Source organism: Festucalex cinctus, chromosome 5 (genome assembly GCF_051991245.1).
Source record: "Festucalex cinctus isolate MCC-2025b chromosome 5, RoL_Fcin_1.0, whole genome shotgun sequence".
Taxonomy (NCBI): Eukaryota; Metazoa; Chordata; class Actinopteri; order Syngnathiformes; family Syngnathidae; genus Festucalex; species Festucalex cinctus.
In genome coordinates, this window is record NC_135415.1 from 14,463,797 (window position 1) to 14,480,951 (window position 17,155).

The 17,155-nt window shown below is 39.7% G+C and overlaps 1 protein-coding gene across 1 annotated transcript in view; it reads left to right on the forward strand.

Annotated features, from left to right (window-relative positions):
• Positions 1-17,155, forward strand: part of adamts3 (ADAM metallopeptidase with thrombospondin type 1 motif, 3) — a 114,315-nt gene that overhangs the window by 30,686 nt on the left and 66,474 nt on the right. Inside the window, exon 5 of the mRNA XM_077522762.1 lies at positions 16,318-16,520. Coding sequence (XP_077378888.1) covers positions 16,318-16,520 — 203 coding nt within the window. The remainder of the gene's footprint in view (positions 1-16,317; positions 16,521-17,155) is intronic.

Below are 17,155 nucleotides of genomic sequence, written 5' to 3' on the forward strand. Positions count from 1 at the left end.
TAAGTGGACGAGGCACCGTTTAAGGCAATTTACCTTTTATCAAGTTAACTACATGAAAGGTTACCCGGTGTCACCCAGGATGGATCCCCTAATGTATCATAAACAGAAATTAATTTCGACTGGGTCAGATGGAATGTAGGAACACTCGGCAGCCTCCTTGTGCGTGTACGTGTGCGTGTGCAATCGATGCCTGAAATAAATTAACGCGGTAAAGCTTTCAAGCGGCCGTCGGTGCAGATAAAAGGTGGCGATAAGATGCCCTCCCATCCCCGTCTGCATCATTAGCACCAGTAAATAAATAGAAATGAAACTGGCGCTTTTCTTCGTTTGTGTTTGTGGGCTTTGATGAAGCGGCGACGAGTGTTGCACGTTGACATGCAGTACGACATGATGCAATACGATATCTTAAGATAAGGCGGTGATATGTTGCATTATGGCGCAATACGTTACGATAACATATCGGGACATATGATATGATGTACAGTATTATGGTACGCATTATGGTGTCATTGTGCAATAAAGTATATTATCATACTATACAATAAAAATGCTACACTATGTTACAATGAAATACATATTGTACAATATGATGTGTATGGTACAATACAATATTTATAATATGGTAGGAAATGACACAATACATCAAGTTACGTCTAGTGTTGTTCCGCATTAAAACAGTGGTATCGGTATCAGTGACTACTCACAAGTAACATGCCGATACCATTAATTCCAACGCTAATATAGGATTTTGGATGCAGCATCTTGTGTCTTGCTCTTGCACGACATTCACTGGTATGTGACATGTTCACTGCATGCCCGTCTAAGATATCCTATTGGCCCTTGAATGCTCTGAACCAATGGCAGGACAGCTTTTTCATATTGAGGAAAAAAAACCTTAAGTATCGGTATCGGCCGATACAGCAAAGCTGGGTATCGGTATCGGAACAACACTAGTTACGTCACAATCGGATTCGGTACGCTAAATGAGAAGCAATGTGATATGATGCAATTCGATATGCTATAATACAATATGTACATACCATTACAATACATTATATACGATAGAATACAGTGTGATACCGTGCAATACGGAATAAGACGTTATGATACAATAGAATATGGTATGATAATAATATGGTACAGGACACCCCCAATATGTTATACGTTGCAATAAGGTACGTGATGATGTATTACAATATGGTATGAAATGTAGCCATACAATACGTAACTGAACATTATTTAAAGTGACATTTAGTGATCCCTAGTGTCATCTCGTGGTGAACTAATAATTTAATCTTTTTAAGAACTGTTTTGCATGCTAACCTAGCATTAGCATGCTAACTTAGCACTAACATTGGCATGTTAAGTTAGCATTAGCATTAGCATGCTAATGCTAGCTTAGCATGCTAACATAGCATTAGCATGCTAATATAGCTTTAACATTAGCATTCTAACATAACAATAGTATTAGTATGTTAACTTAGCATTAGCATGCTAAGCTAGCACTAGCGCTTCTGGGTCACTTCCTGTTGAAATCAAGTCACGGCCTATTGAAATCGGGTCACTTCCTGTTGATATTAGGTCACTTCCGGGTCACTTACTGTTGATTTTAGCTCATTTCTGGGTCACTTCCTGTTGAAATCAGGTCAGGTCCTGTTGAAATTGGGTCACTTCCTGTTGATATTAGGTCACTTCCTGGTCACTTCCTGTTGAAATCGGGTCACTTCCTTTTGAAATCAGGTGACTTCTGGTCACTTCCGGTTGCTATCAGGTCACTTCCTGTTCAGGTCGGGGCATATCCTGGCAAAAATCCCAGGCGTACCAAATCAATTGGCCAAGATGGCCGCCTCCCCGGGTGGGCGACCGGGCGAAAATCCTACACCCATGTCAATAGTATGCAAAAAAAAATATTTTATTATATGAACATATGTATATATATATATATATATATATATATATATATATATATATATATATATATATATATATATATATATATATATATATATAAAATCGTACGTCTAGTCTAACACAACTTACCTACCACAGCTGAAGCCTGCAGGTGGTTGTCACTAACTCCTGTGATTCCTGAGATTGGTCTCACAAGAAGCTTTTATTTATTTATTTATTTTACTAGCTCATCCCGCTTCCCGCTCTCGTTAGCCATTCCAGCCAATGGCTCTGACTAACTCCTGCTAGCCGCTCTTGTTAGCCGCTACCGGCTAATTCCGACTCACTCGGTTTGACGGCGTCGCTCACCGGGCTTCACAACGGCTGCCAAGTCACCGTCGTTCGCCGAGATGCTCGTTTGCTCACGCAAAATATGACTTGGTGGTAGGCTTGCGAAATGTGGTCTCTCTGAGGCTCCTGCATGCTTCTAATGCTATTCTTTGACCACTAGATAGCGCTAGGGGCTACAAACTGGGTTTTTAACTCTACAATCTGATAGAAAATGTTAGGATGTTCGTTATGGTATACGACAATATGATACATAAAACTCCATAAGATTTGGTACCATATAATCAAATTTATGCTCCATCTCTGTCTGTCCCGGTCTGCATCATTAGCACCAGGAAAATGAATAAATAGGAGCGTGTGTTTGAAATCTCCTTTTTTGTTTTCTCCATGAAGCAGATACTTTCCACGTCATCTCACGTCTATTGAGTAAGTACCTTGTCGCACTTTTCCGTCGGAAACCTGGTAGATAATTAGCCGCTTGGAGCCAAGGAAGTGTGGGATGGAAAAGACCTTGGGTGTGTGTGGAGGGATATTTCAAAATGTGAATCATCATCATCATCATCATCCCCGTCGCTTCTCATAAGTCACATGGCGGCTCCATTTCTTTTTTTTTTTCTTCTTTCTGCCGCCGCCTTGTCAGCCAAATGCTTGAAATTCCTGCTGCTTGTTGCGGTTACTAGAGAGAGAGAGATGCTCTCATGGGTGCACGCGCCGAGCTTGGTCCCAAAAACAAAAGTGTTGCGGTGTTGTTTGTGGCTCTTTTCATTGCAAAATGCGCTAAATGTCTTCGCACCGGGCCAAATTGTGTGGGCTGCAGTCTGGAAACGATGCGAGACTGAGTCGCTTGTCGGTTGTTTGCCACGACTTGCTGGATTGTTGTTTTGGTTTTGTTTTGACCCATTTACTTTGACTGATAATGAAGAGCAGACTTCTGCACGATACGTGTCATTGAAAGAAAATACAGCTGATGTTAAGACAGAAATTTGGTTGGAACAATAGCATTATTAGTTAGTGATTATGCACTATGATATAATACCATACAAATACAATGAGTTAATATTTTTTAGAATCGATTCATCTAATGATTATTCAATAGATTAATCGATTTAATTTTGCATGTAAATGTATTACAAAAGCATTTTCCCTATGATTGCTGTTTATTAACCAGTGATTGACTTTGTATTTATCCATCCATCCATTTTCTGAACCGTTTACTCCTCACAAGGGTCGTGGGGGGTGCTGGAGCGTATCCCAGCTGGCTTCGGGCAGAAGGCGGGGTACACTCTCAACTGGTCGCCAGCCAATCGCAGGGCACACAGAGACAAACAACCATCCACACTCACAAGCACACCTAGGAACAATTCGGAGCGCCCAATTAACCTGCCAAGCATGTCTTTGGAATGTGGGAGGAGACCGGAGTACCCGGAGAAGACCCACGCAGGCACGGGGAGAACATGCAAACTCCACCCAGGAAGTCCTGGACTTGATCTTGCGTCCTCAGTACTGTGAGGCGGATTTCCTGACCAGTCATATGTATTCATATAGTGATTAAAAAAAACGAGGATTGATGTTGTATTATGTTACCATTTTCCAAAGTAAAGACAGATGTTTGCAAATGTCTTATTTGGATTATAAACAGAAGATGATCAGTTTTCGTTCATTAAACAGTACAGAAATCAGTGAAAAATGACTGCTAATAGGCTGAAATCAGAGGATTTGGACAATTTTAAATAAAAAAAAAAAATGGCTCCAAACGATTACTCGATGATTAAAATAGTTGTCGATTAATTTGATAATTGATTACTTGTTATTCATGGATTAATTTTGGCAGCCCTAAATATGATATGATATGATATGATATGATATGATATGATATGATTAGAATATGGTACAGTATGGTAAGATATGATATGATACAATTAGATATGGTAAAAGTAGATTCTGATAGAATATGGCACAATTTGATACAATACAATAAAATGTGGTACAGTGTTCCCTCGTTTTCCGCTGGGGTTAGGTTCCAAAAAATACCCGCAATAAATGAAATCCGCGAAGTAGTTAGCTTTATGTTTTACAACTCTTATAAATGTTTTAAGGCTCTAAAATCCCCGACCGCACAATTTATACACTTTTCTCATTGCACAATTTAGACACTTTTCTCATTGAGGCATTTACATGTTCTCACATTTCTCTCTTGTTCAAACATTGACAATGTTCAAACCTTCATAAATTTTATAAAATGGGTATATTACTGTAAAAAAATATGCGATACGGCGAGACCGCGAAAAGTGAACCGCGTTATAGCGAGGGAAGACTGTACAATAAGTTTTGCAATGATACATTTGGTTACAGTATGATTCAATATCGGAACATATGATACATTATGGTATAATGTAATACCATATGATAGGGTACGATATGATATAAAATGATACGGTAAAATGTGAAATGGTGTATTACGATACGATGCAATTTCATATGGTATGATATAAATTATGTTACAATATGAACCTATCTATTAAAAGGTGTACTAGTCTGATACATTATGATTCAATACGATTCATTATTCGACACAGTAAGATATGGAAGATATGGCGTGATCGAATATGATACGATACAATACGAAACAATATGCAAAAGAATTTGATACGGTACAATATGATAATGGTAGATTAGAACATGCTATATATATATAGTACAATACAATATGATAAGGTTTTGTTTTTTGTTTTTTTCTTTTATAAAGTATATATATTATATATCTGCGCAGCCCGTGGTTGTGGACCATCGCGATAGGGTAATATGGTAAAATGTATCTATTATATCATAATATATGTTAGGTAGGCAGTACATTTGAATGGCAGTCCCCGTGTTAAAAGCACATTTATGTAATGAAGAACCTCATTTTTGGCGCAAACCTCACCGTTTCCATCAGCCGATGGTGTGTGTGATTCGCAGCTTTCCACTAGATGAGACGAGCAGCAACAGACGTCCTCACTGGATGAAATATGCTCCGTTTACAAGCATCCTCAGAGGCTTGTTTCTTCCTTTTTTTTTTTCTTTTGAAGGTCGTGACATTTGTGAATTTGATCCGTTGTGTTGCAGAGAGGCCCCCGAGTGGAAAACAGTTTGCCGCTCGGCCTTTTTTTTTTTCTGCCCACGACATTGGGCTGTTTGTTTGAGAGAAACGGATGCGGGTCACCAAAGTAGATTGAACTCCCTGAAAAGGAAATACAGCCGGCGTTTTCTTCACCCACTCCAAAAAAAAAATAAAAAATGCACTTCGCACCCTGGCCATGAATGAGACCTAAGTTTGGACACATGTTGTGTAACAAGGCCCGGCGTTGTCCTGCTTTGCCGCTCGCTAGTTGGCCCAATCCCCCTCCCCCACCCCCGAGGCGACATGGATGTCGATGAAACAAAAGAGAGACGCTAATAGCTTTCAGATAACAGGAAGCTGTTGAATTGGAATGAATTGGGACAACTAGACAAAGAAAGTGTTTACATTTTTTGGGGATATAATACCAGGAAGCATCGAGTTCAACATTCCGTAGATGTCGTCAGGGCTGGCCTGGCCATCTGGCATCGAGGGCAGATGCCCGGTGGGCCGCTGTCTTTTGGGGCTGATGTGGTGCTATTCTATTCTTATTGTTCCTCCATTTTACCCAAGAGACTGGCCCGCAATTTAGAAGGAGCAGCCCATTCATCCATTTACAATATAGTGTGCAAACTGAACCACTAAATATCAGTGGTCAAGCTACTGTACATGGTAGCCAAGGGTGGTCAGGAATCGGGCTGGACCGGCGGGTCTAAGTCAAAATGCCAGGGCCGATTATTTGTGCCAGTCCAGTCCTGGAGTTCGTCACACTATTTGTTGGGGGCGGAGCATTTCTGTTAGGTTTACATACCAAAACGCATAAGAATGACAACACAAGGATGAGAAGACAAGACTTAATTCGTTTTTACTCGCAGCGAGGAGAGCAGTAATAGCAACACACCGAAACGAAAGCTAGCTTAAGCGCTTCAGTCGTGCTCCACATTTGTTAGCAGGGTACTTAATTAAAGGGATACTTCACTCATTGAGCCATTTTCAGCCATAAAAAGTTAATATTTTGTCTATAATTAATGTGGTAACGTCATTATTTTTCATGTACAATTAGTACCTTTAAAAAGTATTTTTTCTACTTGCTGTTGACTGATGATGACATCACCTATGCTGAGGAAATAGGCAATGACCAATCATGGCTCAGTTTACTGACCAAACCCAGAAAACAGGTGAGCCATGATTGGCCGTAACCTACTTCCTCAGCAGCTGATGTCATCATCAGTCGACAACAAGTAGAAAATTACTTTTTAGAGGTGTTAATTGTTCATTAAAAAAATAACGAATTTATCAAATTCCTTCTGGACAAATGATGAACTTTTCACTGCTGAAAATTTTTAAATGAGTCAAATATCCCTTTAAGTGCTTGTAGCGTCCTTAAGTTAAGAGCTTCAATCTGTTACCCGTACGCTGCGCGTGTACCAATATAAAAATAAGCCCATTAAAAAACTAAATAGCTTTGGATTCCCATTAGCATTTGCTAAGTAGCCCTCCAGACTGCTGTGTCAAGGTGCAGCATGTTTTATTCCCTATTAATGCTTCCAGAGGTCTTTTTTACAGGCACAATTAAGTTGGTAACATTTTTTTCTCCGCTTTAAAAGTCTCTTGGGTTTATTTATTCTTCATTTTCTTTTTCTGGCGAATCAGCTAATATGCTGAACTCATTAGCGATCCAGGAGCGTGTGCTCCTGTAGGAGTTGGAGTGTTGGCTTCAATTTTGGGGCTTGTTTAGTGTGTTTTGGGCCAGCACGTATTCATTGAAACGGCGCCATAAAGCCGGTGTGGAGTCGTCGGCGGCACATGAAAATGCTCGGTCATGCATCTTTTCTCTTGTTTTGGTGGCACAGCGTGTAATTAGACCCTTGTTGTTGTTGTTGCTCGACAACAAAGGGGGAAAACGAAAGGCTTATGTCATGAAAAATCTTGTGCAATTATGTTTCTTGGAAGAGGCGAGATCACCGTTATTGTGAGCACTTAATCAAGCCTTTGTGTCGCTGCAAAGCAACATCAAGGGTTGATGGTAATTGCGCGTGCCATTCAGAGTACGGGTTGATTTTTGCTATTGTGTACTTTGCGGGATCAGTGAACTCATTGAAGCGGCAATACGGGCTGGGTAATGCTGCTTTCGGGACTCCAGGGAAGTTGCGGAATCTAAAACTTGGTGCTTAACGCATTCACTCGCAGCCATTTTCACCAGGCTGTTTTACTGGATTTTGACTGATTTTGCAAGGCCCACAGAATATTGTGTTCTTTTGCTCTAAAAACAGTGAACCTACCAAAAGAAAGATTAGAGTCTCTTCTTTCATCAGGGGAAAAAAAAGTATATTTCTATGTGTTTCCGTTTTGCAGAAATTAGCATTAGAATATAGCTTTATAGGTTTTATCATTATTCACAAATCTGTTTAGAATTGTAATTGAGCTCTTATTCTCTGCTGCCACCTGCTGGCGGTTTTTGTAATTACTACCATTGCTTCACCAGTTCTCTGCAGTTGAGAGGCTGCATCAAAACCTTCTGTATTCTTTAGAATTAAAAAAAACAAACAAACATAAAAACAAAAACAAAAATGTATAAATACGCCTTTGGGACACTCATAACATTTAAAATAGAACGGATTTATACGTTTTTGGGAGCAATTGATGTAAGATTGCCTAAACTTAAAAAGTTAGGGTAGAAAATACAGTGAACATTACATTTTCGTGGTTCGCTATTTACAAATCACGCTAATTTGCGATGACAAAAATTTACAGTATGTCCCGAAAAGGGTCATTTTATATCCCGATGAAGTATTCTTCGATAGATGGACTAGCGTCACTTCATCCATCCGTCCATGCATGCATCAATTTTCTGAACCGCTTGTGTAATTGGATTTCAATTGTATTAACTCATTCACTCCCAGCCATTTTCACCTTCGCTTCCGGCTATTTCACTGGATTTTGACTGATTTTGCAAGGTCCACAGAATATTGTGTTCTATTGCTATAAAACTAAAAGAAAGATTATAGAGTCTCTTCTTTCATCAGGAAAAAAAAAATATATATATATTTCTAATTCCGTTTGCAGCAATTAGCATTAGAGTATAGCTAAGTTTCATCATCATTAACAAATCTTTTTAAAACTGTGAAGAAAACAGCTTGTTGCAACATATCCCTGGTTGATCTCTTATACTGCGCTGCCACCTGCTAGCCGTTTTGTAATAACTACCATTGTTTGAACCGTTCTCTTCAGTTCAGAGGCTGCAGTGGTCTAGCATAGAGATAAAAAAAAAAAAACATGATAAATGTATAAATATGTCTTTGGGACACTGGTCATATTTAAAATAGAACGTATTTATACGTTTTTGGGATCAAATGAGTTAACTGGAGTGTATTGTTTCGTAATTGGAAGTCAATTGTATTTAATCAAACCATATCACCACACATCACAAAAATTAATTGGAGTGTATCTTTTACTGTGTTTGAGTCGCTTTATACATATCGTGATCATCAGGCTGTCGTTAGCGTTTGGTCAAACAAAGTCGTTAAAGAAAATGTCCTGTTCAAACTTTCCACTTTCCGACTTCAGAAAAAAACTATTTCTTTTTTCATTTTGTCTTCGGCCCACTTTGTCAGATGAAAGAAAACACGACTGTGAATGCTCTTCATTATCATTTCATACCCATGTGTATATAGGCCAATGCCGCAGATATAAAGCTAGCACTTAAAAGGATTTATGCTCTTGTTCTGAGTGTTTAGCGAAGCCTTGTAATGGTCCTGGATGCTTTGTATCCCACCGACCTCGCAAGCTCCGCCTTCCCCATACTGTGAAAAAAGTAAATGTAATGATTTATCAAAACAATGTGTTTCTAAATCGTTGCTAACGATGTAAACTAACAAAAAATAATGCTGAGTTAGCTAATGATGATGCCTTTATGCTGTCAAAGCAAAGCATTTTCACATCTTTGCTAACATTCGAAACTGACGAAAAAAAAAAAAAGCTAAGTTAGCAAATGATCATACACTTTGTCCGTATGTGTTTTTTTTTATGATTAGACCAGTGCTTCTCAATTATTTTCTGTCATACCCCCCCAAGTAAGAAGAAAACGCCCCCCCCCAGTATAATATCCCAACAACAAAAATATACAGGAGTAAAGTAGTTGTCCTGACTAAAACTAGACTAGAATATTGACAGTTTTTGTTGACTGAAACTAGACAAATCAAATGATGTTTTCTTGGACTAAAATAAAAGACTAAAATGTGAGATTTCTAGTCGACTAAAAATGGACTAAATAATAAAATGGGATGAGATTGACTGACTGTGATGAAAACTAACCAACGTGATTAAATTTGAACTAAAACTGAGACTAAAAAAAATTACAAAAAAAGACAAAATTAACGCATTTCTATACCATCTCTGGGAGGAAGGGTCATGAATAAATGAGTGTTTTGGCGCCGACGGGATAGTAGATTTCCACTCCACTCGCGCCTGTCGCCGACTTCGCTGCCATTTTTAGCCTGCGGCAGCGCTGGCTGGCCTTGCCGCCACCTCGCCCGGTGGTGCCACGTGTGAGCCCCCACCCCCGCCCCACAAATCCAACCACCCTTACACTCCTCGCCTGCCGCACGGCGGGGGTCTCCGGGGACTCGGGCCGTGGACCCGGAGCACACTAGTGGTCTTAAAGCTGTGCTACTGAGGGGGAAGTCCTGTGCCTTTGAAGTAGCCTGTTTACTCTTGAGGGTGGTGGGCAGTTTTGGGGAAGGGGGGGGGGGGGGGGGGGTGCACAAGAATGCCAGTGTTACGGCGGGAGCGATGGAGGGCAGGAATGCGGCCCACAAACCCAAGCCTGTAGGAGCCGGCCCGCGGGACGACGTGGCGGCCATATCTTCGCTGTTTATTTTAGCTTGAGCGCTCAATCAACAGGACTGTCTGCAGAGTAGAGCATCTCTGGAAAAATGAAAAGGAAAAGAAAAATGGCCTCTGCATGGATTTATGCCGCTTACCTATCTCATAACACGTTAACAAATTTTGTCTCTTAAAGACGAGCCGCTGTGAGCTACAATTGCAGGTTACCCCGTTGTATTGTAATTGGAACGAATTGTATCGTAATCAGAGTAAAGAATATCATCATTACAGTGTATCAATTAGTAATCAGACCGTACGTTATCGTATTGCATGGTTATTGGTGTGTATCATATTGTAATTGGGGTCAATTATTTCACATCTTAGTTTAAATGAATTGCAGAGTTATTTGAGTAAATCGGGTCATTATGCAACATAATTGGAATGTATTATATTGTATCATAATTGAAGTATTACAGTGCATCATAATAAGAATTAATCATATTGGATCGTAAATGAAGTACATTGTATCATAACATAATTATCGGAGAATATCCAATTTTATTATACTCTAATTGGAGGAAATTGTGTCATGTAATTGGAGTGCACTGTATCATAATGTATCGTTATTGGAATGAATTATATTGCATCATACTAGTTGTAATGTATCATATCAGAATTGGAATGAATCATATTGGATCATAAATGAAGTGCATTGCATCATAACGTAATTATCGGAGTATATCGAGGTTTATTATATTGTAATTGGAGGAAATTGTGTCATGTAATTGGAGTGCACTGTATCATAGTGCATCATTATTGGAATGAATTATATTGCATCGTAGTTGGAATGTATCATATTACATTGTAATTGGAGTAAATCGTAATGTATAATAATTCTATCGTATGGAATGTATATTATCACAATTTGAATTGTACCGTAACTAGAGTGAACGTCTTGTATCGCATCATAATTGGAGTGTGTTGCGTCATAACTCATACCATTTCGCAAATGACGTGAATTGTATTCCATCGTAATTGGTGTGCACATTGTTGAAATTGAAGCGCATAGTATCAAATTTGGAATTTACAAGGGACCCCCGCATTTTCCGATTTAAAAAAAAAAAAAAAAAAACTTTTTGTATTGTACAATTGGAATGAATTACATCCCAATTGTATTTGCAGTGTACTGCATTCCATTGTAATCGGAGTGCATGTTATCATAATTGAAGTGAATCGTATCACATCATAATTGAAGGGGAACGTAGGTACTGTATAGCATTTAAATGAGGAAGGATTGTATCATAACTGGAGTGTTTTGTATCATAATTACGATGAGTCATACATCATATCGAACAGCAATTGCAGTGAATGGCAGATCTGACGGCGTGCAATGCTAAGCGGTGTTAGCGGACCGCTAAGTACGCGCCACCACTTCCATCGCATGGATGAGTGTGATCGGTTTCACAGTGCACTACCAGCCAGACCCAATACTGTCAGCTCCAATAATACACTTCATTTTCATATCCGACGCAGCCAGAGATGCTCAGTCTGAAGCCAAATCTGATTTTTCCCTCTTACGTAACCTCAAGGGATCATCCGCGTGTGGCGCCAATAACGATACTGCAGATCGCTCATGTCTGAGGAACGCACGCACACACACACACGTTCGTATATTTGTGTATTTAAAACTGTGATGATAAATATAGAATGTCATGAGGGCACGAAGAAAATACAGATTGTAGCCGTAGTAGTTACACATGTACGTGTCAGTATTTACATAAGTCTTCACAGATGTGACAATGCCGTTTTCAGATCTCTCCACAGACAGAAGTGGTTTTTGGATCACGGTTTGGGATGTAGAGAGTGTCCCCAAAGTCACTCTCAACTTCCTTTTTTCTCTTATTTCATTGAAGGTATCTTTCCGACAAATGTAAGACAGCTTTGGCTCTGTACTTTTGTAAGCATATACTTTCCTCGCCTGTGACTCACCAATTATTTGGAACAGCGTTACAAAATTGCCACCTGGCAAGAAGTTTTTCTTTCCCCAACTGCAGTTCGGCAGCAGTTTGAGAAGCATATGGCCGGCACACCGCCTGTCCCCATATATATATATATATATATATATATATATATATATATATATATATATATATATATATATATATATATATATATATATATATATATATATATATATATATATATATATATATACACAATTATCCTAAACGGCTAGCAGTTGTGATCAGCATTAGCGCGCTATCGATTACCACTTAAGGCAAACAAACACGAACCACCACATCTACACGAGTTGAATTGTGAGGATGTACTATTTATTTATCTTCTGTGCATCAGCATTATTGAACACCAACAGAATTAGCCTATGCTAAACGGTTAACAATCATGTTTAGCATTAGCGCACTAGCGATGATAATTAAGGTAAACAAACACTAACCACCATTTATTTCTCACATCCACCATTACATCTGAATGTGTTTGATCGAGTGGATGTAACTACTATTTATTGATTATCTTCTGCGAATGAGCTTTATTAAACACAATTGGCCTATACTAAACAGCTAGCAGTCACGATTAGCATAGCACGCTATTGAATACCACTTAAGACAAACAAACACTAACCACCACTTAATTCACACATACACCACATCTACATGAGTTGAATTGAGAGGATGTACTATTTATTTATTATCTTCTGTTGCATGAGCATTATTGAACACCAACAGAATTAGCCTATGCTAAATGACTAGCAATCGCGATTAACATGAGTGCGTTATTGATTATGACTTAGGGCAGTGGTGCCCAAGTCCGGTCCTCGAGAGCCCAGCCTGTTTTCCATGTCTCCCTAATTCAGCACAGCTGAATCTAATAACAGCTAATCAGAAAGCTTGGCAAAAGCCTGATAATGATCCTGATCACAAATCAGGTGTGTTAGTGGAGAGAAACATGGAAAACAGGCTGGATAGGGGCTCTCGAGGACCGAATTTGGGCACCCCTGACTTAGGGTAAAGATACACTTAACGACCTTTCAGTTCACACATTATATCTACATGTAATAGTGTCTTAAAAGTTACTTACAGATGATGTTTCAACAATAGTACATGATTAAACACGTGGAGCTTCCTGTTAGCTAGAATGAGCTCAGTAACATCTTGTGTAGAATGCTAGAAACTTATACGGCGCCACAAACATAGTTCCACTATCTAACTTCGTCAATTTTTTTTCCCTTTTTATCACAGATAAATAAAAGGAAAAAAAGGAGTGTATAGAGTAGGTGCGCAAAGCCACCAACAAAGGCTCGATTCAGCGGATGCTTCAAAGAGCAATAAAGCTTTTCCCCGTTGCGTGTGTAGGTTGTTCAAAGGCTTCAAGTGGGAAATGATGATGTCCAACAACTTGTAGTCGGAACGAGTAAAGAGTTATCGCTGTGTGAAGCATATGCGCTGAATTGAGCTTTTGTTGACGCTAAATTGCAGTGCAGCGCCCTGCACAGACTTTCGACGGCTTCTTTGCGAACGTCTGCTCTTCGGGTTCAGCGTTTTTCATCAGTGGTGCGACAGTTTACTGTCTTGTACTTGTATTTTACTGTGCAGCCATGACAGTAAATCATGACAATTCATTCAATTACCCGATCTATGGAATCGTCATCACCTTTTTTCGTCTTTGCTGTTGCCGCTATCAAGACTATAGAAAAAAAGTTGCTTTTTCCCACAGCTATTACTTTGTCAGGAAATGGATGGCTGGTTGCAGTCATTCACTCTGGCGGATGAATAAGCTGAGGGCCGTCCGGCGCTGATTAATTTGACTACACACATATTTATTCAGGGCAAGCGCGACATGAAGCGAAAATAATAAGGCCCCAAAAGAGCCAAGGCCCCACTGCGAGGGATAAAAGTGCAGTCTTCCGTGTGGTTTGGATGTTAGTACATGTTCCCAACCTGCTAGAACAATAGCTAGTGATTATCAGAAGCGTCATGGACAACAGCACAGAAGCTCTCGACCGCCGATCACCGAAAACGGCGGGAGCAGACACACGTCAGGAAGGCTTACGCTAACTGTGGGTGTTGTGACTGGGATTTTGACAAATCCGCCAAGAGAAGGACTGCTACAACCGAGCCTGAGGATCAAATTGGGGGGATATGGAGATGCCTTCGTTTGTCAGAGCAACTGAAAAGGACTTTTTCCAGAAATAACATAGCGATGATTTCCAATCCTTCCAACATTCTCGGACAAAAAGCTGGACAGAGGAGACCGGTTTCTTCGAGTCAGCAGTTTATTTGGATTGGATGGACTGCTAGTTTAAAATAAGTATATGAAAGAAGCCAATCTATTTCTTGTTCATTATTCAAACGTTTCCTCATAATTGTTAAAAGGGGCAGTCTTCCCCCCCCCCAAAAAAACGGCATTCTGATTATCGCTTTTGCGGAATAAGAGTTTGAGCAGTGCCCTGTGATTGGCTGGCAACCAGTTCAGGGTGTACCCTGCCTACTGGATAGGCTCCAGCACCACACGCGACGCTTGTGAGGAGCAAGCGGTTCAGAGGATGGATGGATGGATGGATGGATGGATGGATGGATGGATGGATGGATGGATGGATGGATGGATGGCGTTTGAGCAGCAAAATCGAGCCGTTTTTATCACTGATTTGAATCCATGACTGGACTTTTGAAGCCACGAGGCCGCCATATTGCTCCTCCCAAGAAACGTTTCTCAGCATACGAGCCTGTACATTTGCAGTATCGAAATTGGAGAACATTTGAGACAGCGCTAAGTAGAAACAGCATGATTGATGATGTTTTAAATTTGTTAAACATAAAAAAAAGAGGACTTCAGACATTTTACAACTTGCCTTCAATACATGTATAAATTATATGCTTCATGATGTTTACAACAGGAAACTTGTTTTGTTTTTGTTTTTTAATTAAAGAATTCTAACTGTTATTCAACAAAAGATGCCTCTGCCAAATCTAATATTGGGGTCTAAGGACCGAGCGATAAAAGAAAAGTTCAAAGAAGCGCATACGGTCCACTTGTTACTTGTTAAGAAATAGTGACCACCCCTCCACAAAACCCCACCCCCACCCCCTTACTAACTGCCTATGAGCTATATATGTCTATCCTGTAGGGCTGGGAATCTTTAACTGTCTCACGATTCGATTGGATTACGATTTTTGGGTCTACGATTCGATTCAGAATCGATTTTCAATTGATTGACAAATGATTTCTGCTTCAATGTACAGATATGCACAACATTGTCATGATCTACTCCAGTCTGCTTTGCAAGACAAAATGACAAATAGAGACATTAAAGTGACTTTTTTTTGTTTAAACATTTATTAATTTCGTATTGTAAGTGCCCTTTTCCACAAAAACAGCATATGGGCTACAACTGCCTTTTCCCCTTCTTCTTCATTTCTAATTTAAATAAAATTGATTTTTGGATGTTAATATCGATTTGATTCGATTAATACATGAGAATCTCGATTCTTTTATGATTCGATTTTTTAGCACACCCCTACTATCCTGTACGTGTACCGTACTATACAGTAGTCTGCTTGCGAGATGGGAGGAGCAAGATGGCCGCCCTGCCACTTCGATGGCTTGCACGGGCGTGTATGGCTATCCAGTGATATATTCAGATCAGTGTTTTTTATGTGTCTCAGGCGGCGGCCATTTTTGCATTTGGGCTAAAGTAACAAACAATCACGGCTCACCTGTTGTCTGAAGCTAAGCTGCGATTGGTTACCAGAGCCCTGAGTAACTATGATGTCAATTTCAGTCAATCGCAAGTAGCTAAATAAAATGGCCGCCGAATTGCCAATATATATAAAAAAAAAAAAAAAAAAGGCTGGATTTTGCTGCTTACCTCATATTCCACCAACACAATATTAATCAGAATGCTTTATTTATGCTAGTGTGGACACATACACCGTGTTATTGTAGAGAAAATTATTGGATTGACTTCAACAACAGCTCTCAATTCAACTCTCAGTTCAACTTTGGTAGTTGAGACGATAAGAAAATGGAGACGATATTTGGTCACTTTGCAGCAGATTAGCACAACCTCGATGGTGGATGACTGAAAATCAACACAGACAATTAATGAATGTATATATAATTATTTTTTTATTTACATGCAGACGCAGAGTTGCCGCATGTTCCCGAGACCTTGGATACAGTTGCCAGGCAGATCAATGAGACGGTCCAGCATCAGCGTCGTCGCCGCCGCGACGCCGGCGAAAACGACTACAACATAGAAGTTCTTCTGGGAGTGGACGACTCGGTGGTCCGATTTCACGGGAAGGAACATGTGCAGAATTACCTCCTCACGCTCATGAATATTGTAAGTGCACATTTCAACATTCCCCTAAAGAACTCCAGAAATACGCTGATAGCGGAATGATGACGACGCACGGCACGGATTGTGCGCCTCGGCGTGCTTTCATGCGCTGAGGCAGACTTGATAGCAGGATACGCGCACGCACACGCACGCCAGAGGGGGGCGTTTTATGTGTGAAGGCGTGCTGCGAAGACACACGGTTTTTCTTCGCAGCGCTCAGCAGGAAGTGGCCATGCCGAGCTGCCGCCGTCCTGTCTGCTCGCCGAGATTAGCTGCCGTTAGCGTCCTAACGCCGGGCTGGGAAGGCTCGACACGTTTTGCTTAGAAGAAAGTGCACAGATGACACATTTCGACAGATTTCGACCTTTTGAACAAATCATGCTTATTTTATTTGCTAACTTTATTTTATTGTAAATTTATTTGGAAGAAAATCTAGAATTATTTAAATTAAATTAAAATGACAAAATCATACAATTAATTGTCTTATTTTATTGTACATTTATTTAGAAGAAAATCTATATTTTTTAATTGAATTAAAACTACAAAATCATACCATTAATTGTCTTATTTTATTGTAAATTTATTGTTTGAAGAAAATCTATATATTTTTTTTGAATTATAGTTACTTAATCATACCA